Source organism: Pipistrellus hanaki, assembly GCF_964339955.1.
Source record: "Pipistrellus hanaki genome assembly, chromosome: 1".
Lineage (NCBI taxonomy): Eukaryota > Metazoa > Chordata > Mammalia > Chiroptera > Vespertilionidae > Pipistrellus > Pipistrellus hanaki.
The window spans coordinates 25,347,060-25,369,515 of record NC_140503.1 but is presented as its reverse complement, the minus strand read 5'-3'; the positions used below and the strand labels follow the sequence as shown (position 1 = coordinate 25,369,515).

The following is a 22,456-nucleotide window of genomic DNA, read 5'->3' as shown; positions in this document are numbered from 1 at the left end:
AGTTTATTGACAATAATTCTTGCTGGGGCAGGGGATGGTTTAAAACATTAAAATAAATAAATAGAATCCTAAAATGCTAGCACTAGAAAGCACTTTCCAAGTCCTTTTGTACAAAAGATTTCACTTTAAACATAAGAAAGAGGTCCGGGTGACTTCCTAGTGTCACATCTAGCTGGTGGCATGCCCGGGACTCACACCCAGGAGTCCCTCCTCCTGATCACCCCCTTTGCCCCAGAACACACCACATGCTCCATCTTCAGCTACTGGCCTTTATAGAAATAAGTGATTCAGAAATGGAAGGAAAGATAAATGACTGGACATGGATTTAGAAATCTTTATCATTGGACACACCAATATAGGGAAAGAAATCAGTAATTCCTGGAAAAACCTGAAGTCAAATTCCAGGGGGAAAACCTGAAAAATTCTAATTGGAAAATAGTGCGCGCGCACACACACACACGCACGCACACACACACACACACACACACACACACACGCACACACACACGCGCACGCGCACACATACACACACACAGGCATTGACAGAAAAGATGAAAAGTCCGTAAAGTCCATTTTCCGTCTAGAGGCGCACACCCCTTCGGACCTACTGTGCAGGGCTGGGGCACAGGCGGGCAGGTTTTTGTTGGGCTGGAGGGAGCGATGCCCCCCTAGACCAGAATAAGAGGACAACCTGTGCACGGACACCTGCGGGATGGAAGGGAGAGGGGAGGATGTACGTGGCATGCCACCGCAGAGCTCGCCCCGGCTGGCTCCATCACTGACAGCCCCAGCCGTTTATAGCACCTTCCAGGAGGAAACACCCCAAGATTTATTCGCTGACAAACGGCAGGATGGTTTTTTAAAATATTCTTTCTGCTTTGACATCAGCTCCAGACACTGTGAATGGTTTCAGTATCCAAGCCAGATTGATGGGCCTTTTGATGGCCTCAGCGGGTGGCTCTGGGAGAGGGGGCCCGTATGCCTGTACTATAAACACTGGCTGTGAAAGCCCTCAATCGCGGGGCAATGGTAAGTTTCCAGGCAGTGCGGCTCTAATGTTACACGCCTCCTGCATTAACAGCTTTTTCTTCCTGTTCAATTATTTCAGCTGGTGAGGGAGTAGAAATTATGCTTCAAAATATATGGATGGATATTTTCACCCTTGCTGAGAGCTTCGAAATATACACCAATCCTGGGAACAGTATCTTCGTTTCTGCTTCCCAGTTTCTCAAGAAAACTGGAAGCATCAATTATACTAATTCTGTTAGGCTGAAGGAAACAAAGGATCAGGTCCATGGGTCTTTCCGTTTAAATTCTCTCCAGTTTATCATCTAACTTCTCTTTGAGCCAAATTGTGTCCCAGCCCTAGGTGTGCAGTCCAACCTAACTATGTACAAAATGATGAGGCCCTTGATAAAGAAATGAGTATTCTTTTCAAAAACATATATTTTATTGATTTTTTTACAGAGAGGAAGGGAGAGGGGTAGAGAGTTAGTAACATTGATGACAGAGAAATATCCATCAGCTGCCTCCTGCACACCTCCTACTGGGGATGTGTCAACAACCAAGGTATGTGCTCTTGACCGGAATTAAACCTGGAACCTTTCAGTCCTCAGGCTGACGCTGTATCCACTGAGCCAAACCAGTTTTGGCAGAAATGAGTATTCTTAAGTGCTTGGTTCAGGGCCTTGAATCAGGGCATCTGATGGAGGCAGGACCAAAAAAATCTCAGTTCTCTGCATCTTCTCTTGAGAAATCCAGAGGTCTTAATCTCCGATGCGCATGGGTACATGGGCAGCCACCAGCAGTCTTTCCCCGATTGCATTCTGGTTTCCTTATCTCGCCCTGACTGGCCTCTTCCACTCCTCTTTCTGAGCACCAGACCTGGACTGGCAGCTGCCTTCCTGAACAGACCACAGAGGACTCACGTGTAGTTGAACATGCCTCTGGAATCTGCACCTCCTCCTGTATTTCCCATGTCAGTTCATGATTACCCTACCTACACCAAAGCACTTGACCCCTACACAGGACATTTACATGTTCTTCTCAAATCCTTTTTCTCACCTCCACCTCCCACTGATCACCAAATTCTTTGCATCTACCCTCTTTCTCTTCTGCTCCAGTGTTCCTGCACTAATCCAGGCCCACAGAATTTCGTTATCACTGTGATCCCTGCCACTTGTCTCAGCCTCCTCCTGAAAACATAACTGGTTATGTCATTTCCTGTTTCAAAATCTTGGATGGTTCTCCATGGCTTTCCAGAATAAGTCCACACTTCTTACAGAGGCATCGCAGATGTCAGTTAACTGGTCCACACTTGCCTCTCTAACCTCATTACCATCACCACCACCGACACCATACACACCAGACCAATCACTATTCTTGAGCTCCCATATACTTCCCCATCTTAGTTCCTTTGTTTGCCTCTTTCTCTTCCCAGAATTCCCTTCCACATCTTGCCCACCTGTTTATCCTTTAAGACTCAGCTTTCAGAAGACTTCTCCCCTGTGAAGAACCCCCTTTGGGCATCCATGGAACTCTATTATATGATCTTGACTACTTATCTGTATATCAGTTACTGGGCTCCTCAGAAGCTGGGATCAGGTTTTGTTCACTTTGAGAACAAATATATTTTTAAAATATATTTTTATTGATTTCAGAGAGGAAGGGAGAGGGAAAGATAGAGAGAAACATCTATGATGAGAGAATCATTGATTGGCTGCCTCCTCTACATCCCCCACTGGGGATAAAGCCCGAAACCCAGGCATGTGCCTTTGGCTGGAATCAAACCTGGGATGTTTCAGTCCGCAGGTTGACACTCTTATCTACTGAGCCAAACCAGCTAGGGCTATTTTTTTTTTATTGTTGATAGTATTACATATATCTTCCATTCTCTCTCCCTTTGCCTCCTAATCCCAGTCCCTACCCACCCCCAAGGTCTTCCCTACCCTATTCCATGGGCTATGCATATAAGCATATAAGTTCTTTGGTTTATCTCTTCTGGTCTCCCCCAACCCCACATGGAGGTGTGTCAGTCTTTGTTTTTATATCCCTGGAACCCAGAAGTGCCTGACATAGTAGGTGTACGAGAAGGAGTGGGAAGAAAAGGACTTGCAAATACCACCCGATGGGCAAACAGGCCTTGGTTTTACAGTCTCTGTAGCATTTCCATGGGGCAGAATGGGGAGAAGCAGCAGCCTACTGCCTTAGGTATTTATTCATTCATTTGCTTGTTGCACAAATGTTTAGTGAGTGCTGCCATGATGTCCAAAGAGGAACTGGTGATACCCAAAAGCAGCTGCCAGGCCCTGCAGAGGAACTCCCATTCCAGGGAGTTCAGGTATGTGACAGGCACTGACCTCACACTGAGGGCCACATGGACCTGAGGACCTCTGCCATTCAGCTCTGCAGAGGTTGTGGAGGAGGGGAAGGGACCAAGAAGAAGGAGGTGAAAATTGGGGGTTGGGGGGAGGCGCGGTGATCAGGAAGAACTTGGACAGTGCTCTGCCTGCAGACTTATTCTGCTGACCAGATGGCTTTATTTATGCATTTCCCCTTTGTAGGAATTCCTTGCTGTTAAGATAAAAACAACTTGACACATTTCTAATTAGCCCTCAGACTCTGCAATCCTATTATTCCTAAATGCAACAGCTGGGTTATTTCATGATCGGCAATAACATTCATAGTTTCTGCAGTTATCCACCAAATTGGTCATTCCTACTCTGACTTCTGATGGGACTACAGAGGATTTTCTCACCCCCTCATCCTGAGGCAGCAGGGTTTGGCCTCTGGCCAATGGTTGGGGGAGGGAGCCTGGTGCTTCTGAGGAAGCACTGTTAGGGGACCTGGGTTACTCACTACACTGAGCCCAGATGTATCCTCCTTTTCTCCGGGCTCTATCACCGCACTGGACTCTCGAGCGCTTGACTTAAGAGAGAAGTTCATGACCTGGCTGGTGTGGTTCAGTGGTTGAACATCAATCTATGAACCAGGAGGTCATGGCTCGGTTCCCAGTCAGTGTATATGCCCAGTTGTGGGCTCCATTCCCAGTAGGAGGTGTGCAGGAGCTGAGTTAATGATTCTCTCTCATCATTGATATCTCTCTCTCTCTCTCTCTCTCTCTCTCTCTCTCTCTCTCTCTCCCTCCCTCTCCCTCTCCCTCTCCCTCTCCCTCTCCCTCTCCCTTCCTCTCTGAAATCTATCTATCATCTATCTATCAGGCTAATATGCAAACTGTCCCCTTGGGAGTTTGACCGGGAGACAGGGAGTTCAGTCGCTCGCTAAGATGTGCGCTGACCACCAGGGGACAGTACGAAACGAAGGAAGGCCAGCAGACAGAAGGCCCTACCCGTGCATAAATTTCGTGCACCAGGCCTCTAGTAAAAATATATTTTTTAAAAAGAGGCCGAGGCCGGTTTGGCTCAGTGGTAGAGCGTCGGTCTGCGGACTGAGAGGTCCCGGGTTCGATTCCGGTCAAGGGCATGTACCTTGGTTGCGGGCACATCCCCAGTAGGGGGTGTGCAAGAGGCAGCTGATCGATGACTCTCTCTCATCGATGTTTCTAACTCTCTCTATCCCTCTCTCTTCCTCTCTGTAAAAAATCAATAAAAAATATATTTAAAAAAAAAAAAGAAAGAGAAGTGCATGTTTCACAGAGCTACCCTAACCTTTTCCTTACCTCTGTCTTCCCTCTTTCCCGTCCTTCCTTCCATCAACAAATACTTAATGCGCATGAACTATGTACCACTACATGCCAACCAGTGTTCTAAGCGTAGGGGAGATAGCAGTAACCAAAACATATCAGAACCCCTGCCCTCAAAGGAGTTGACATTCCAGTGGCAGAAACTGATATGAAAAGCCATGGTTATCAGACAAACAGAATGACGACTAATAAGTCGACTCTTTGAGCTCCTTACACAGAGCCAGGTCTCCTCCCCCATCTATCACAGTTTATGTAAACTGCACTTATAAATAACGGTTCCTTAGGCACACTGAGTGTTAGATGTGGACACCTGTCAGTGGGGAGCAGATGCACCCCTTGGCGGCTGCCTGACCTCTGCAGGCATCCGTCTCTCTCTGCGATGGGGAAATGGCCACACCTTCCTCACAGGCTCTTAGGGAGTGTTCAGAGACCATGTATCAGCACAGTGCCTGTTGCATGGTAACATCTATCCTGTCCACCATCCCTGCCTCTTTTCCTGCTTAGAGCAGGCATGGGGGTCTAAGCTGCTCCCCTCATCAGCTCCCGGACCCGCCCTGCAGCTGCAGACAGACAAGAGGCTACTGAGCTGGCCCGGGGTCTCAAGGGCAATGGGTATGCCATCAAGAACAGACACCAGCAGAGGGTGGGGCCCTGCACACCAACCGCCCAACCCTCCCTCCAGTCCACGCAGCAGAGACTGGAAGAGGCAGCCACCCGACTGCAGGGCAGGCAATTGTCCTTGATGGACCTCGGCTGTGGCTGAGAGGCCTGCCTAGGGCCAGCAATCCTGTGTGTGTGCCCTGGCAGGCCCTTCAGGAGTCCCCCTCTCCCAGCAGCCAGCAGCAGCACCCGTGAGAGCGGCCCCCCCCCCCCCCCCCCCCCGGGGACAGGACCAGTTTCCAGGCCCTGGATTTTGCATGCTTTATTTCATCCTACTTTCCCCAGCAATGCTGCAAGTTAAGAGCTGTCGTGCCCATTTTACAGCTGAGGAAACTGAGGCAGAGAGGAGTTAAGAATTTGCTGAAGTCACTCTCCTAATATGTGACAGAACCAGCATTTCAGTTCAGGCTATCAAACCCCACAGCCAGGGTCTTACACTGAGGGATACGCTTTTTCCTTTCTGTCATCCACCCACCACCCAAATCCCGCATCAAATACAGGGCAGAGTTCTCCCTGGGCCTCTGAGAGTGACAGGGACACAGGGCACTTTGCCAGCTTACCTGAGTGCTGGCTTATGCAGTGTTAGAAGGAGACCATGCCCAAGAGCAGAGCCACAATGGAGACTATGCCCGAGGAACTGCAAGCCCAAAATAGCGCAGTCGGGTCATCTCTTAGAGGCCATCCTCCCTTTACAGAGAGGGAAGTGGAGGCCCAGACGGAGAAGTGGGCTCCCTGCATACAGAACTTCTGACCTCCCTGCAGACTTCCCAGTGGCCTCAGAAGCCCTGCCCTGGTGCCCAGACCCTGGCAGGGAAAGTGGACTGGAACCCAGCCCTGCCACTCACCCGCTGTGGGACTCGGCAGTGGAGAGCCTCACTGAGCCTCCGAGTGCGGCCTGCGGGCGTGGGTGTGCGGCAGATAATGTGTGTGAGATGCCGCACAGCAGCTGGCACCTGCTATGTACTCGGTGAAACGGTGCTATTATTATCACGCTTGTTGTTTTCGAGGTTCAGCGAATGTTAGGCAACACTGTCTCTTAGGTGTCGCTTTGATTCCGTGGTTCTCCTGGATTCCATTCCTAGGAAGGCAGAGGAAACAGTGCTCACCATCATCTCTGAACAGGGGAATCCGTATCAGGGGTGCCGGGGCTCAGCTCTGTGCCTATTTGGGGTTAGACTCTGGAAGAAAGATCATGGGCTGCAGCCGAGGCAGCAGCTGCCAGTGCCCATCTCTTCCAGTGGCTTGAGGAGAGATGGGCCCGTCACTCAACCTCCGAGTCAAATTTCCGTGGTCAAGAGAGCATCGTAGTTACCTGCCTTCTTACCCCGAGCCCCAGGAGAGTGGATTGTGTCCATCTAAGGAAGGCTTGGCTGTGAAGTCTAACCCCGTCCAGGGAGGCCACGGCTCCTGTGGGGTTGTCTGGTGAGAGTTGGGGGAGAATGGGGAAGGCTTCTCTTTGGGGCAGAGCTGCCAGGGAGTGACAATTCGGTGCAGATGTGTAGCATCCTCACCACTGAGCCCTGGGGAATAAGGGGTGAGACTTGTAGAAATTCCAAATTTTGCCAAATTCTAGCTCCTCCTTCCCTTTCTCTCCTCAGAGAGCCCCCCTCCTGGTGCCATCAGACACCCCACCAGCCTGATTCCAGTTTGGTATGGCCCAGCTGAGTTTGGAGCCTGGGGATGAGTTTGGAGCCTTTCATTGGGCCAGTGGTTCTCAGCCTTTCTAATGCCGCGACCCTTTATTAACAATTGCTCATGTTGTGGTGACCCCCAACCAAAAAATTATTTTTGTTGCTACTTCATAACTGTAATTTTGCTACTGTTAATGAATCATAATGTAAATACCTGTGTTTTCCCATGGTCTTAGGCTCTATGCAGTGGTTCTCAACCTATTGAGAACTGCTAGCAGGGTTGACTTCATTTAGTGACTAGGGGTTAATACGATGAGTTTGGATCCCACATCTTCTCACCTAGTTCTCTCAAGACCAAAAGTGACTGGACGTGCATAGACCAGGCTGGGACGAGGGGAGCAACCTGGCTGGGAAAGCCTGTGTGAAGTGGGGGCGCCCGGAGGGCAGTGCCCTTACACTTCCTTGTCTGGAGATGCCTGTTGGCCTGATTCCAAAGGAGCCAGGGCTCCTTGCCTTCCCACCGAGGGCATGACCTCTGGGTCTGCCCCATGATCCCTGCGTCTATTGTTTGCATAGTCAGTCCTGAGTGCTGGAGAAACGGGAAATGAGTGGTGATGATGGGGGTGGCTGGAGTAAGGCATGAGCTGTGACCCCACCGTTTGCGGCTTCATTTAGCACAGGGGTGGGGAACCTTTTTTCTGCCAAGGGCCATTTGGGTATTTATAACATCCTTCACAGGCCATACAGACTTATAAACCTAAAAACTGGCCTGCTATATTTGGTCAAACATTTAATGAACTCATTCTCTAATGCCTTGGCAGGGCCAGACCAAATGATTTCTTGAGCCTTACAGGGTCCACAGGCTGATTGAGAAGGAACCCACGGGGGCCTTCAGGTCAGCCACTGCCCAGCAGCACCAGCAGAGAGCAAACTCCCTGGCATTCAAGGGCCTCCTGAGTCCAGACTGGCCCAGCCTGGCCAATCTCAGCTTCCAGCAAGACCTTCCCAGCATCCTGGACCCCAGCGACGCCAGGCAGCTCCTTGCCTTGAACCCATCAAATACTTCCCTCCTCAGAACCTTTTCTCTGGCTACTCATGCAGCCCGTACCCTGCCCTGCCCTCCTTCTTTCCTGCCTCTTAAGAATTTATTCAAAGGTTTATTCACCTTCTGTGACAAGCCTTCCCTAACCTGGCAATACACTGCACCTTCCTCTGTGACCCCCGCTTGGTTTGTTCAGTTAGTGTCCGTTCATTTAGTGTCTGCGCTGTGCCTTTCAGCTGTGCTGGCCTCCTGGAACCAATTCAGCACACACACACACACACACACACACACACACACACACCCGTCTTCTGAGGAGTGAACGTGGTCCACGCGGGATTCTCAGTGCCGCCAGGGCTGGGGCAGAATCTCAGGGATTTTTGTGTCTGTGTCTCTCACCACCGCGTTTTGTACTTTGCCCCTAGTGTCAGATGGAGAGATGGAGGGAGGGCTTCTACCCTGGGCTCTGCCCACTAACTAATTAGTCGCATGGCCCTGGGCGAATCTTCAAGCTTCCAGGCCTCCCTTCTTCCAGAAGGGATGGTGGAGATGATCTCAGTGTGGTCCAGGGGACACTGAGGCAGGATGAAGGGAAGCATCACGAAAACTGGAAGATGTGGGTTGGGGTGGACCCCCATTCGCTGGCTGTGCGGCAGCGTCGCGTCTCCTTCCTTCTCTTGGAATGTCAAGTGCACCAGCTTCCTATCTCTTCTGGGGACGCTTGGAATCCTAGGCCGAAGAGGATTCCGGTGCGAACTTCGGGACTTTCCTCCCGCCCAGCCGTCCCTTCGCAAGGACCCGCCGGACACACCTTCAACCCCGCGCTAGAGCGCAATTCCAGCGCAGCTCGGACCGCAGCCCCGCAGCCCCGCAGCCCCGCAGCGCGGGCCCGGGCCGGGGTCGCGCATCTCCCGCCGGTGACTCAGGGCCGCCCGGCCCGAGGGTGGATGGAGGTAGGCGGGACCGACCGAGGCCGCGCGGGGGCAGCCGCCGCCGGGCGCTCTGTCGCCAAGCGTTGGGAGCCGAGACAGACTCTGGCCCGTCGCCATTCGGCCACGGGCGTCTGCCTCGCGGGGCCTTCCCTCCCCGCCTCGCATCGGGAGCGCGGCTCCGGCGGAGGCAGCGGCTGGGGCGGCCGGAGGGGCCGGAGTGCCGGGCGGGCTCCGCGCGCGAATGAATGGGCGCCCGGAGGGGGGAGCGCGCGCGCGGGGCTGAAGGGCATTAGGACCGTGAGGATCGCTCCGCGCGCCTGTCTCTCCCTATCACCCCCCCACCCCCACCTCTCTCCCTTTTCTGCTCTGCAGGACTGAGCAGCCGGGCGCGAGCGAAAAACAAACAGCTGGGGCTGCGAGGGCCCCCCGCCCCGGCCCCTCGAGCTCGCCGGCCCGGGCCCCCACTCGGGGCGCCCTCCCGCCCACCATGAGGAAGCTCCGCGCCAATGCCATCGCCATCCTGACCGTAGCCTGGATCCTGGGCACTTTCTACTACTTATGGCAGGACAACCGAGCCCACGCCGCCGCATCCTCGGGCGGCCGGGGCGCGCCGAAGGCCGGGGGCAGGCCGGAGCCGCTCCGCGAGGACCGCACCATCCCGCTCATTGTGAGTCCGCGCTGCGCGCTGGGGCCGCCGGCTGGGAGCCGCGGCGCGCGTCCGAGCCCCGCGCGGCTGCCTGCCGAGGGCGCGGGGCCGGGCCGGGGGCCGGGTGCCCGCCGCGCCCCGCCGGCTTTGTAGACGTTGGAGCATTCCTGCCTGTTGTTATGGCAACCTCCACCGCCGGGCCGGCGAGGCCGGGGCGCGAGGATAGAGGGAGGTGACAGCGGGTGGGGGTTGGGAGAAAGTGCTGCAAGTTTGGTGGGCCCGGCGTGCGCGCGCGGCTGGGAAGACTGGGAACGTGGCGGATCTCCGGACCCTGCGCTGCGGGGCCCGGGCCGGGGGTGGCCGGGGCCGGGGGCGGCCGGTGCCTCGCCCGCCGGGGGAGGCGGCTGTACCTGGCGCTCAGCGAGCCGGCGGTGGGAACCGCGCACGGCTGAGCGCGTAGGTGGCCATGCGCGCCGCGCACCCTCTCCAGCCTCCTGGGGGCCGAGGTCGTGGGGTTAGGGGCATCCGATGAGGTCGGGTCGCCCTGCGCTGCACCCGGCTTGGCTTTGCGTCCCCTTCTTAGCTCGGGTCAGCTGGAACCTGCTTCTTTGGCGCCGAGTACTCTCCACCAACACCCCCGGGTCCTCTGGGTCGGGGAAAGGTCTCATCCCGTACGCGCCCCTCACCCCACCCGGACAGGTGGGCGGGCAGTGTGTGCGCCCGGGCTCGGGGATCCCCTTTTCACGAGGTCAGCCTCGAGAGGTCAAGGCGAGCAGGGAAACAAAGGCGGCCGGGACGAGGGCCTTGGCGGCGGCGGCGGAGTTGCGAGGGCCTTGGGCTCTCCGGAGACTTGCGCTGGGGCGTGCGGGGGTCCCCGCCGCCCTGCAGGGGGCGTGCCTGCCGGGGCGCGGGGTGGCGGCTCTGGGGCTGGGGCACCTGTTGAGGCGGGATCCGCGGCGCGCTTCGGCGGGCTTCGCTCTTCCCACCTTCCAATGCGGGCGGGTGGTGGGCGAGAGTCTTGGGCGACCTTGGGGGCCCGCTGCTGGGCGGGTGCAGCCTGGCCAGACGCGGACCAGGAGGGGGGAAGAGCCAGGAGTGGGGCCGAGGGGAGGGAGTGGAGCAGGGCAGCCATTCCGGCGGCGTGAAGAGAGAGAAGCCTGGGGAGGGAGGTGCAGAGTCTGGAGAGCCAAGGCTTGTGTGGAGAATTCGAGATGTGTGTGCTGAGGCAGCTGAGCCCCAAGAATATGGTTGGGTGTCGGTGTGGAAGTGCTCTCATATTCCCATCCTGTTCCAGATTCTGACTTGTTACCCACTGGGAAGAAGTACAGATCCCCTGCAAAGGAACCATATTTCCTGGCTTTGTCCCTCTCCCCCAATTTCCAGCCCCTTGCCTGGTTGAACTCTCCCGGAGTGAGCCCGATTAGGTGGAATGTCCCCTTCTGGGCTGAGGGTCCCTGTCTCTAGGACACTGGTTCCAAAGCCCTTGTGGATGTTTGGGCAGGAAGGCTGATGAAGAAGAGAAGCCTCCTGTGTTGGGATCTGGGTGGACTGACAGACTGGGGTGGAAGCAGCCAAACCAGCAGAGGCCCCAGGTCCTGAGGGAGCCCCACGCCATGGTCTGCCCCCCTCTATATCCCGAGTCTTAGGGTAGGTGGGCCCAGAGCGCCAGGAGACCAGCAGGCTGGCCAGATGTTCTGGCCTCTGTGTGAGGTGATGGGAGGAGGGTCTGAGCTGGAAGAGGAGGAGGAGGGGAGAGAGGAGGGAAAACGGAAGGGAAGGGAGCACAGGGAAGCTGCTGCTCAGAACCCCAGGCTGGGTCTCATCACATCTACCTCTGCCTCAGAATCCTGACTTTGCACTTGAACCTCTCCCGGGCTCCTCCCAGGCCCTTGGAGATCAGCCCAGGAGGCTACTCAGACTGAGGGCCCCAGCATGGTGGGGGGTGTGGAGTGGGGGGTAGGGGAGTAGGGGGGTAGGGAAAGGTACTGCTGGAGGAATGCAGCACTCATTCAGAGGGCTGGCAATTCAAGGTCTTGGCCAGGGGCAGTTCTAGCGAACATCCTCTCTCTCACCCCTGTCCTGGTTACCCTGGGGTTTTACTTGCTGCAGGTTAGAGAGGGGCCGTGGGCTGGAAGCCAAGTTTAAAGTGTGAGGAGCCAGGGCGTGGAGGGGCAGGAAGAGAGGGCGAGTGGAAGTTGCTGGGGAGTGGGTGACAGAGCCTTCTGGGGCCACAGAGGGGCATCGCCTGCTCCCTCCCGTTCGTAAGCTCTAGCCCTGGGTGTCTGTCCGGAGTCCTTGGTCCCCAGGCACCGCCACCTTTGCCACAGCCCTGCCACGCGCCCCTGTCTTCTGAGGCATTTCTCTTCAGTGCTACTCTCCGCCATCCGCCGCGTCTCCTCACTGAATGTGAGCTGTCACGCAGCGACTGTGCGGGAAGCTTCTCGCATCCCCGCATGGATGTGCACAGCAAGCCTCCGGTGCTGGTTTGATGAGGGAAGTAAGCTGTCTGCCTGGGAGCAGTCAGGGGTCCTGGCTTCACACCCCTCTCGGGTTTCATTCATCGCCAGCTCCAGCCCGACTTAGCCTAACCGAGGAGAACGAACTGCATGCACAGTCAGCCTTTCCTGGAGCTGAACCCTTTGTTTAACTTCAAAGGGGCAGGTGCAGCTGAGGGTTGGCTTTTTCCCTGAACTCTGCGGTTAACCTCTCACTCGCCTTGCCATCCCTAAACCCGCCGCCCGCCGGCTCTCTTTAGCTGGGCCAGGACGCTGCGTGGGGATTTTTAGATTCTTAGAGGATGAGGTGGCCGGCCCTGCTGACAGAGGATGAGAAAATTCAGACAGGCGTCGTCATCGCCACTCCCCTGGGGAGCCCGCGCGCCGAGCTGGGAAAGGGAGGGTCTGCAGAGCCGCCGGGCCTGGGGGCAGCTCTGTGTTCACAGCGTCTGGGCTATGCCGGTGCCGGCCAAGTTGGTTCTGGACCCGAGAGGCACTTGTTTGGCAACGTGGGGTGTTGGCATGGCAACCATAAGGCCTGGATGTCTCGGAGAGGTCCTGATTTTTAATATTCTGTCCTGCTGTCACTGATTTTTATGGGATAAAATTGATCGTGGGTTTGGTAAAACTAAAGGGAGATGCTGACTGCGTCCCTCAGTGGCTTCTTATGCTGTGGCAGGCTTTGTGACTTCTCCATGCTGCACTGTATGGGCAAGGCAGTGGGCTTGGGGGCATCCACTTGAATCCACATGGATGCACGCTGCCTCAGGTCCTGATGGAAGGCAGCAAAAGCAGGAGGGGAAGCAGGTAGGGCCGGCTTCAGCCTCCAGGTCTCACAGTCCAGAATAACATTTGTGATGGGTTTGGGGCCCAGGTTTTCCATATAGGAATTCTCTAGCAGGGGATGCTGAGGTGTGACGTGGAATTTCACTTTATAGGCATATTTTAAGAAGACACATTTTAAAGATAGGTGTACTCACTTGCAACATTTCCTGTTTGGAACCAGGGGAGTTTTGGGCAAGCGTTTTTCCAAACTGCAGTTTTCCTGTCCCACCATTGGGATACTGCTGAGTGACCCTGGACAAAATACTCACCAACTCTGGGCCGCGGTTACTCTATGCATTAAATGGCTCCTGGGCTGGGACCGGTTTGGCTCAATGGATAGAGCGTCAGCTTGGGGACTGAAGGGCCCCGGGTTTGATTCTGGTCAAGGGCATGTACCTTGGTTGCGGACATATCCCCAGTAGGGGGTGTGCAAGAGGCAGCTGATCGATGACTCTCTCTCATTGATGTTTCTAACTCTCTATTTCTTTCCCTTCCTCGCTGTACAAAAATCAATAAAATATATTAAAAATAATAATAATAAATGGCTCCTGGGATGTGTTGACCTCTCGATAAGCGTGTCCAGTTCTAGGAGTGGATACATAGCTTTAAGGGAGTTCTCCCAAAGGTCCTAGGAAGCTTCTGGCTGGTGGAGGGACACCCCCTGTCAGGAGAAGGTCCTGCCGTGACCCCCCAGGCCTCGCAGGAAAGAATGGCTTCCCGGCACTGTCCTCTGAGAGCAGAGGCTTCAATCAGATCTGCCTGGGTTTATATTTTATTTATAGCGTGCGGATTTCTCAACTGTGGGAATATGATTTGCTTAAATGACAGAAAGCGATTTTACATTAAATTTATCTAGGTGCTGCACACGGGAGAGAGAGTGGGGAGGGAGAAGCACACACACTCCTTTCTCCCGATGTTCAGATCAAAAGGGCCTGGTTTCCCCGTCACTGGGGTCCCATCCTGGGTCGTGGTGAGACCTGCTCGTGGGCCTTCGGGGCAGCACAGAGTCACCAAGGCTGGTAAGGGCCCTGCCGGCCTGAGTCCCCTTCATGGGAGGCCCCCAGAGCCCAAGGGCACGGGATTGGCTGTAGGGCGCTGCTCATTCCGCTCCCTTATTTCTGTGCCTTCACAGGGGTTCCCCCTGGCTGCTCCCAGGGCCTTGGGCCTGGCTTTCTTCTCCGGAGGCTGTTTGCTGGCTCCGTGAGGGGAGCTCTGGAAGTGCCATTTAGGTCCGTGTGGAGGGGCACCGAGAGGCAAGGCGGGGCCGAGCTCCAGGGGCACTGTCTTGCTGTAATGGAGCAAACTGCCTGGGGTGAGAGGTGAGCCTGGAGCCAAGCAGCTCATTACAGTGAGAAGATTGAAGCTTTATCCCCATCTGCTCCCAGACCGGAGACACCTTCCCGCTGAACAGCAGGGCAAAGACACAAGGAAGCTAAACAGACATCGGCCCAAGGCATCTCAAAACGAGCAGGGAGCAGAGCTCTCAGACGAGAGTCGAGGATGGTTACGTCTGAGCAGTAATTCGGTTCACCAAATGGGACACCGTGCTTGAAGCGGTTATAGATGGTGTAGACTAGAGCAAGCATGTCAAACTCAAAGGCTAACACGGGCCAGATAAACGAGGCATGCGGCCCATGGGCCGTGAGTTTGACATGCTTGGTGTAGCGCCTGCTCTGGAAACAAGTGGCTTTGTTTCTCTCTAAGTGCTTGTGGTCTCTGCTCTGCAGCCACCCGGCCTCTGTAATCGCTGTGACCTCTGTATTACATTTATGGTGGCTGGTTCATTGGACGCGGTGGTAGGTGCTTTAAAAGCTTTGAGGCCCCTCCACAACTTGTGAGGAAGGGGCCATCTATCCAGCCCAGTTAGCATCTGCGGAAAGTGAGGCTTACAGAGACCCAGGAGCTGGCAAGTAGCGCGTGCCTCTGATACCCAGCGTTTCTGCCTCTGAAGGCCATGCGTGTGTCCCGTTTCCTCCGAGGCATCTTCAGGGCAAGATCCTAGTCTCATGCATCAGCAAGTCTTTCCTGGAGCAACGAGAGCAGCCACTGCTTTGTACTCACACCATAAACATTTGTTGGGGGAAAAAACGCAAAACCATATAGAACAAAGTGTTAGCAGTAGTAAAGTAGGATTATGGGTAATTCCCCTTCCATCTTTTGGCTTTTCCCAACGTTTTCTTTAATAAGCACCTATTAATGTTCTAATGATAAAGGCAGGAAGACAATTATTTTTGTTGTTAATCCTCTCCCTAGGATATTTTCTCCATTGATTTTCACTAGTAGAGAGAGTGGAAAGGAGGGGGTAAGACACAGAGAAACATCGATGTGAGAGAGATACAGTGATGGGTTGCCTCCTGCTCATCAGGAGACTGGGGCCAGGCGTCAAGCCTGCAACCGAGGTACGTGCCCTTGACTGGAATCAAACCTGGGACCATTCAGTCTGAGGGCCGATGCAGTCCGCTGAGCCAAACAGGCTAGGGCTGAAGGTAGTTATTTTTTAAAACTATTTGAAGACTGAATTAAATCATTCTTGATTCCTCAAGTAAAGGGTACATTTCTCAACCATGTGTCTCGCTTCTGAATTCCCCATCAACGCTTCCCATTCAGCCACCAGAAAAGGCAGGAGACTTGTTTGAATCATTCTGCAGGGTTCCCAGGAGCAGAACGGGGGTCAGTGAGCAAAAGCTGTAGCGAGAGAGATTTCTTTTCAGCGGAAGGAAAACTTTCTCCCCGAGCCCGCCCATCATCGCGCGGTCCAAAGGCGGACCAGGGTTTCTCTTCACAGGCCCTGTCAGAAGTCAGTGCTCCCTCCCGACAGCAGTGGGAGGAGGAGGAGGAGGAGGAGGAGGAGGAGAAGGAGGAGGAGGAGTAGAACGTTCCTCGCCCTCCCTGTCTCCTGAGATGTGGCGGCTCCGTAACAGTCTGGAATAGAGTCCAGTTATTGCACCACATGAGATCTGGCGCCCTGGGATGCAGGGCTGGCCGAACACGCAGAGGCCAGGCGGAGGGTGACTAAAGGAACCCCCTCGCTGCTGCTGTGCTGTCCCCTCCCTGCTGCTTGGGAGCTGCCAGCAGGGAAGGAGGGGGGCCAAGGCTGGTCAGAGGCAAAGCTGCAAAGTAAGACGTGCTGGTCCTCAGCATCTCCCCTGCTCCTGGGCACAGGGGCCCCAGAGCTTTTCCTGCCCCGCTGAGGCTCTTGAGTCCTACATTCCCACAACCCCTTCTTTTAGATCCCTCATTTAACCTGGGGAGCGTTTGCAGGCAGCCTGTCCTGCCTTCCCTGGCACTGCCCATTGCTTACCAGGGCAGTTCCGGGTGGCAGTGTACCTGAGCTGTGTGTTTATGGAGGAAAGGAAAACAAAGCAGTAAAAGGGACAGGAAGATGGCCAAGGAAGGCCTCTCCGATAAGATTGTGTTTGAGCTGCAGCTTCAGTGGAAAGAGTGAGCCTGCAGGCATTTGGGGAGAGAGCGTGCCAGGTAGCCAGGGCTGAGGGCACCATCGCTGCAGGGTGCGTGCTTGGTGTGCTTGGCTGGGCGGTGTACGCAAGGGTGAAAGTGGCCCAAGTGGAAGGCCTCAGAGGCTGAGGGAAAGACAGGCTCAGAAACATGTCCCTGAGTCATCAGGAAGTGATAAATCACATTCTGTGTACTGGCTTGGTATGTCCCGTACCTAGGTCATTCAGCTCAGAAAATTTTCTGGCAGTAAGGTCAAAAAGTGTCGGTCCTTAAACGGGTAAACCTAAGTCCCATGGCCAAACACTTCATTTCTTTATAACATGAGATCAATGAGGTACTTGTGTGTGTGTGCATGTGTGTGTGTGTGTGAAGTTGGTGTGAGGGCATGGTGTGGAGGCATGCTGGTGCCTGAAGAGATTTAAAAGTCAAACATTAATGGCATTCTTTAAAAAAAAAAAAAATTTTTTTTAATTGATTTTTTATAGAGAGGAAGAGAGGGATAGAAAGTTAGAAACATCGATGAGAGATAATCATCGATCAGCTGCCTCCTGCACACCCCCCACTGGGGATGTGCCCGCAACCAAAGTACATGCCCTTGACTGGAATTGAACCCGGGACCCTTCAGTCCACAGGCCGACGCTCTATCCATTGAGCCAAACCGGTTTCGGCCAATGGCATTCTTGTTGGAAGTTTGGAGCAGGCATGGACCGGGAGGGCCCTGCCCCTGAGCCCGAGATCAGCGTGGGACAGAGCGTTCCTCTGTGCGGTGGTGCCAGATCCAGCCGCCCTTTGTTTTCCACTGGTTCACCGTGTCCTCGGGGGCATCTGGGACTCCGGAAAGGACGTTTACTGGCCACGCGGTAACCTGGCATTCTTGCCCTTTCCTGCTGCCGGTTCCCCTTCTGCACAAACAGAACCCTGAAGACTCAAGGGTCCAGGCCTTCCGTCAGGCACAGAGGTGGGCACCTGTACCTGGGTGGGCACCCAGGCCTGGCAGGATTAAGGACCCCACACAGCTTTCTTCAGGCCGGGGGTGGGTGAAAGGGCTGCTTTCAGGAAGATGGCCCTGCCAGGCCTGTCTGAGGCTGTGTCTTCCCCGGTGCCCTGGTGACTGGTATGATTCGGTTTCGTGGGTCCCCCGGCGGAGGCGGGCGCTCTGTTTGAGTGGCTCAGGTCACACATGCTCAGTCCCAGACTCGGGTCCGTCATGCCCCTTTGGATGTGCTGTTCAGAGTTCAGGTTTTCATCCCTTATCGTCTCACAGCAGCTCTGGCTTTTTGGCTTCTTTAAATAAACGGCTCCTGACATTTCAAGGTGTTTCATTTCCAGGGAATCTGGCCTAGGAGTGCCCCAGCCGGAGGAGACCCATGCCGCCTTCCAAAGGTGCCAGATCTGCGGCTCGTTCAGGGAGGTTAGCTTCTAGTGCCTCACAAGTCTGTGGCCAGATTGTTTCGTGGAAAGCCATCTTTCCCTCTCCCTGTGAAATCCCTCACTGGGATGGGGGTCTTGGGGGCACTGTGGGAGGCTGGGACAGTATCCCAGAGTTTGAGGTAAAGCGCAGCCAAAGGCTCAGGGGAAAGAACCATGTGACCCCTGAGTGATGTCTCCGGTGGTGTTGGTGCCTGGAAGGAGAGTGAGGCGTCCAGGACTGGACCACAGCCCTGGCGTAGCTCACCCGCCCAAGAGGCCAGAGGAAGAACGGGAACCAAGGGGCAGAGCAGTCACACTGCAGGGGAAGGTGACGGAGGACCTTTTGGAGCCAAAAAAGCCAAAAGGGAGAGAGCAGAGGCTGCCCATGCGGATGCTTTAGTTCAGCCTTGGTGCCGCCTTGGGGGCGTGAAGTGGTAAGGGCCCTCTTTCCAAACACCAGGAGGCTCCTCTTGGATGCACCCCAAGGTTGCCAACCCTGGTTTTTGTGTTGTGTTGGTTTGCATAGCAGAGGAGATAGCGTCACCTAGACAGCTATTCCAGCCAAGCAGGGCCTTGGGGCCGGGGCTTGGAGCCAGGTGGGGTGGGTGAGCCTGAGAACGGCCGAGCTCGGAGCCTGAGAGATCTGAGCAAGTGTTGGTGCAACCCTGTGGGTAAGCCGAGCAGAGAGAGTGAGAAAGGGCCTGGTCGAGAGAAGCCAACTGCGGGACCACAGGCCTGAGAGGAGTGTTCAGGGGAGCCAGGCCGTCATTTCCCTGAGCATAGTCACGGGGGCTCTGATGGGAGGTCAGCATCCGGCCATGGGAGGCAGAGCCCTGCATGGTCCCGGACTGCGGTGGCCCGGACAATAGCCACCACCCACATGTGCCCACTGAGCACTTGAACTGTGGCTAGTGCAACAGGAGGAACTGAAATTTTAATTTAATTTAAGTTTAATTGATTTAAATGAAACACAGACACTCATTTCAGTTCTGGGAAAGCTTTTAGGAGTGTTTAGAAGAACTTCAATATGTGAAATCTATGTTTCCAAATGTAAATTTTATGACATCTCAATACAGGTCAAGTATTTCTGATGAAAATTTAATATCTAAATTAAAATGAGCTGTAAGTGTAAAATACTCGCTGGATTTCAAAGACCTAGTACCAAAAAAAAAAAAAAAAAAAAAAGAAAAGAAGAAGAATTAAAATACCTCTGATTTTTAAAAAATATTGAGTATGTGTTGAAATGAAAATATTTAAACATATTGGGCTAAATAAATAAGATGCATTATTAAAATTAATATTACCTGTTTCTTTTTACTTTTTAAATACGTCTAGTAGAAAAATACTAATTATATATGTGGCTTGCACTGTATTTCCATTAGTAGCTCTTGTCTCACATGTGTTTATGGCCCCTCTCTAAAGTGCTCAAAGGGGACCTAGCCGATTTGGCTCAGTGGATAGAATGTTGGCCTGTGGACTAAAGGGTCACAGGTTCGATTCCAGTCAAGGGTGCATGCCTGGGTTGTGGGCTTCATCCCCATGGGGGTCATGCAGGAAGTAGCCCATCAATAATTCTCTCATCATTGATGTTTCTATCTTTCCCTCTCTCTTCCTCTCTGAAATCAATATAATTTTTTTTAAGTGCTCAGAAGTTTCAGTGGAAAGTTGTATATAAAGAATGTGGCTGCATTCCTGGTTTACCTTGACTCCAGTCTAGTTCTTGGCTCACCTGCTGCCGAGTTCCTAATTCACTAGCCTCTATGATGGGTGGGGAACCTTTTTGCTGCCAAGGGCGAATTGGATATTTATAACATCATTTGCAGCCCATACAAAATTATCAGCTTACAAAATAGCCTACACTGTTTGGTCAAACATTTAATTAGCTCACCCCTAATGCTTTGGAGGGCCAGACCAAATGATTTCTCTAGTCTTATACAATCCAAGGCCGACATTCCCCACCCCGGATCTATGGGCTCGGACCACCTCTCAGCACGGGCCCTTGTCCGCATCCCATCATTATAACACAGGTCAATGTTTGCTGCAGTGTCCTCTCTTTTTAAAATCCCTCCGAAGCTCTGGCTGTGGGGACGGTGGGTTTTGGAGGAGGGGTAAGAGCAGTGGAGACCGGAAGCCTGTCACTCCCTGGGGAAGGAGAGAGATTAGTTCCAGTCTGTTGCTTTTGGTGTTTCATCTTTGTCCCGTTAGAGCCAGAATGACAAATAGGCCTAAGCTCCCCTGCCAACTCAGAACCTGTGGAAGTGGCAGTCAGGAGCAGGGTGGCAGAAGGCTTCGGCATCCAGACGAAGTGGGAAAGAGGCGATTGATTAGTCGTGTCTGGAGAGGGCAAGGAAGGGGTCTGTAGAACACGTGCTTAGTATTTGTGGATCCTGCACTGATGAAGTTGTCTTCTTTGAGTGATTTTGCTCTACCTGATATGTTTTAAGACGTTGGCCAATTTGAAGAAGTAGGGACGAGACGTGCATTGAATCAGCAGGTGTGTAGAGGGGAAAGTGGTCACCTCCATGGATCGGAGCCCTACCTAAGGAGATGTGACAAGAGCTTTGAAACACTGTGCAAACATTTTGTAACATGTTTGCCTTCCTCGGTGGAGGTGAGTTTGTTGGTTCTGGTCCCGGACCAGCCGACTGGTGGCAGAGAAGGTGGTCCGGAGAAGGATAGAAACCTGGAGGATCTGGGGAAAGGAAAGGTTTGGCTTTTTCCCCTCTTCTTTCCCTCATCTTACCTCGCTTAAAATTGGCCTCTGTAAATTTGAGAACATTTCCTGCTTCTTGGTGCCACATTTCTGATTATGGCTCTGTTCAAGGATGCAGCATGAGATAGATATAAATCTATATTAATATATAGATTATTAATATAATTATCCCCCACTTTACTGACAGCGGCTGGAGCCAGAGTGTCAGGGTTTGTGTTCCAGCTCTGCCACTTACTAGCAGGTTATTTAAGCATTCAGTGCCTCGGTGTTCTTTCCTGTAAAATGGGGATACGAATGGCTCCCATTTCAGATGGTTGCTATGAAGATTAAATGAATTCACTCACATAAAGTATTTAGAATAGCGTCTGACACATAGTGTGATACTAGCATTAATACACAAATTGGTAATAACAATACAACTTGTTGCAGGCTTGAAGCCAATCTGACGAAATGTTAATGTGTATATTACTGATTTAATGCTGCATAACAAACCAGTGGATGAATGGATTAAATAAGCAGTGATCCTCTCTCCTCTCTCACGGTGTCTGTGGGTCAGGTATTTGGGAGTGGCTTGGCTGGGTGGGTTTCTCAGTGAGGTTGCAGTCAGATGTCAGTGGGAGCTGCTCTCACGGAAAGGATCGAAGGTGGCCGTTTTACTTGGCTGGCAAGCTGGTGCTGACTGTTGGCAGGAGGCCACAGCTCTTCTCCGCAGGGATCTCTCCTGCTGGAGTGTCTTCATGCCTCGGCGGCTGGCTTCCCCCAGCACACGCACCCCTGGAGGCCAAGGTAAGTTCGGCAAAGCCTTCTTGACCTCATGGGGAAGTCACATTAGCAAAGGGGTGATGTGGTCTCATTACGTTCTGAGAGACTGCGTGTGTGAGGAGGGACAGAGGAAGAGCAGAGGCAGAGCCCTTTTTGATGGCCTGCTTTGTGCCAGTTGTGTGTCACCTACTGTTCCTTGCAACTGTCCCAGCTGGCTTGTGACCTGGGTTTGGCTACCTTCACTTTACAGACAAGGGGCCTGACTCAGGGAGGGCAGGGCACCTGCCATCAGAACTAGGGTTCAACCAGAGTCTTCAGAGATTTCAACTTCTCAGGATGCCCACCACCTGTTGGCATGGCTTATGAGGGGAAAACAGACTTTGTGAAGGATCTTAATTTCCTCATTTCTTGAATTAGGGTTGGAAAAACTAAAAAAGCCAAAGAAGTGTTCACAGGTTAGACAAAGCAGTGGGTGGGACAGAAGCTGGGGGGATGATCCAGGGGCTGGAGTGGGGTTTGGAGCGTTTTATGGACTAGAAGGATGTGGTCTGGGCAAAGTCTCTGCAATTGGTTTAAGTTCCTCAAATTAGCAAAACCTCTGAGGTCAGGAGAAGCCTTGATGTTACCTGAGCTCCATACCAAGGATTCAGGCCCACCCACCTGGGCTGGAATACCTTGCAGTTATAAAATAAATGAACTAGATGAAATTGGGGAGAAACCAAGATGGCGGCAAAGGTAAACAACTAAACTCGGACAACAATTCCAAAACTACAACTAAAAGACAAAACGTCTATCACCCAGAACCACAGGAAAGCTGGCTGAGTGGAAGTTTTACAACTAGAAGGAAAGAGAAAGGAGCACAAATGCTGAAAAGCTGAGACACAGTGGGTCCTCACAGACAATTGACCTGGAAGTCAATTCCTCCCAGTGACAACAACAACAATCAAGACTTAACTACAACGAGGCTGTGCACCCAGTCCACAAAGGGGTGCACCAAGAGTGTCTACCTCAGGTAACTGAGAAGTATTGAACCATATAGGACACCTAGCACACAAAGCTACCCTACCAACTCAGGGAAGCAGCGAAAATGAGGAGACAAGGAAACAGATCACAAACTAAAGAAATGGAGGAGAACAAATGACTGGACATAGAGTTCAAAACCACGGTTATAAGGTTTTACAAGAA

The 22,456-nt window shown here is 53.2% G+C and overlaps 1 protein-coding gene across 1 annotated transcript in view; it reads left to right on the top strand.

Moving 5' to 3' along the window:
- The first annotated feature begins 8,824 nt into the window (after window positions 1-8,824).
- Window positions 8,825-22,456, top strand: part of GALNT16 (polypeptide N-acetylgalactosaminyltransferase 16) — an 86,352-nt gene continuing 72,720 nt past the window's right edge. The window contains exons 1-2 of the mRNA XM_084866771.1: window positions 8,825-8,985; window positions 9,337-9,631. Coding sequence (XP_084722897.1) covers window positions 9,452-9,631 — 180 coding nt within the window. The 5' untranslated portion in view covers window positions 8,825-8,985; window positions 9,337-9,451. The remainder of the gene's footprint in view (window positions 8,986-9,336; window positions 9,632-22,456) is intronic.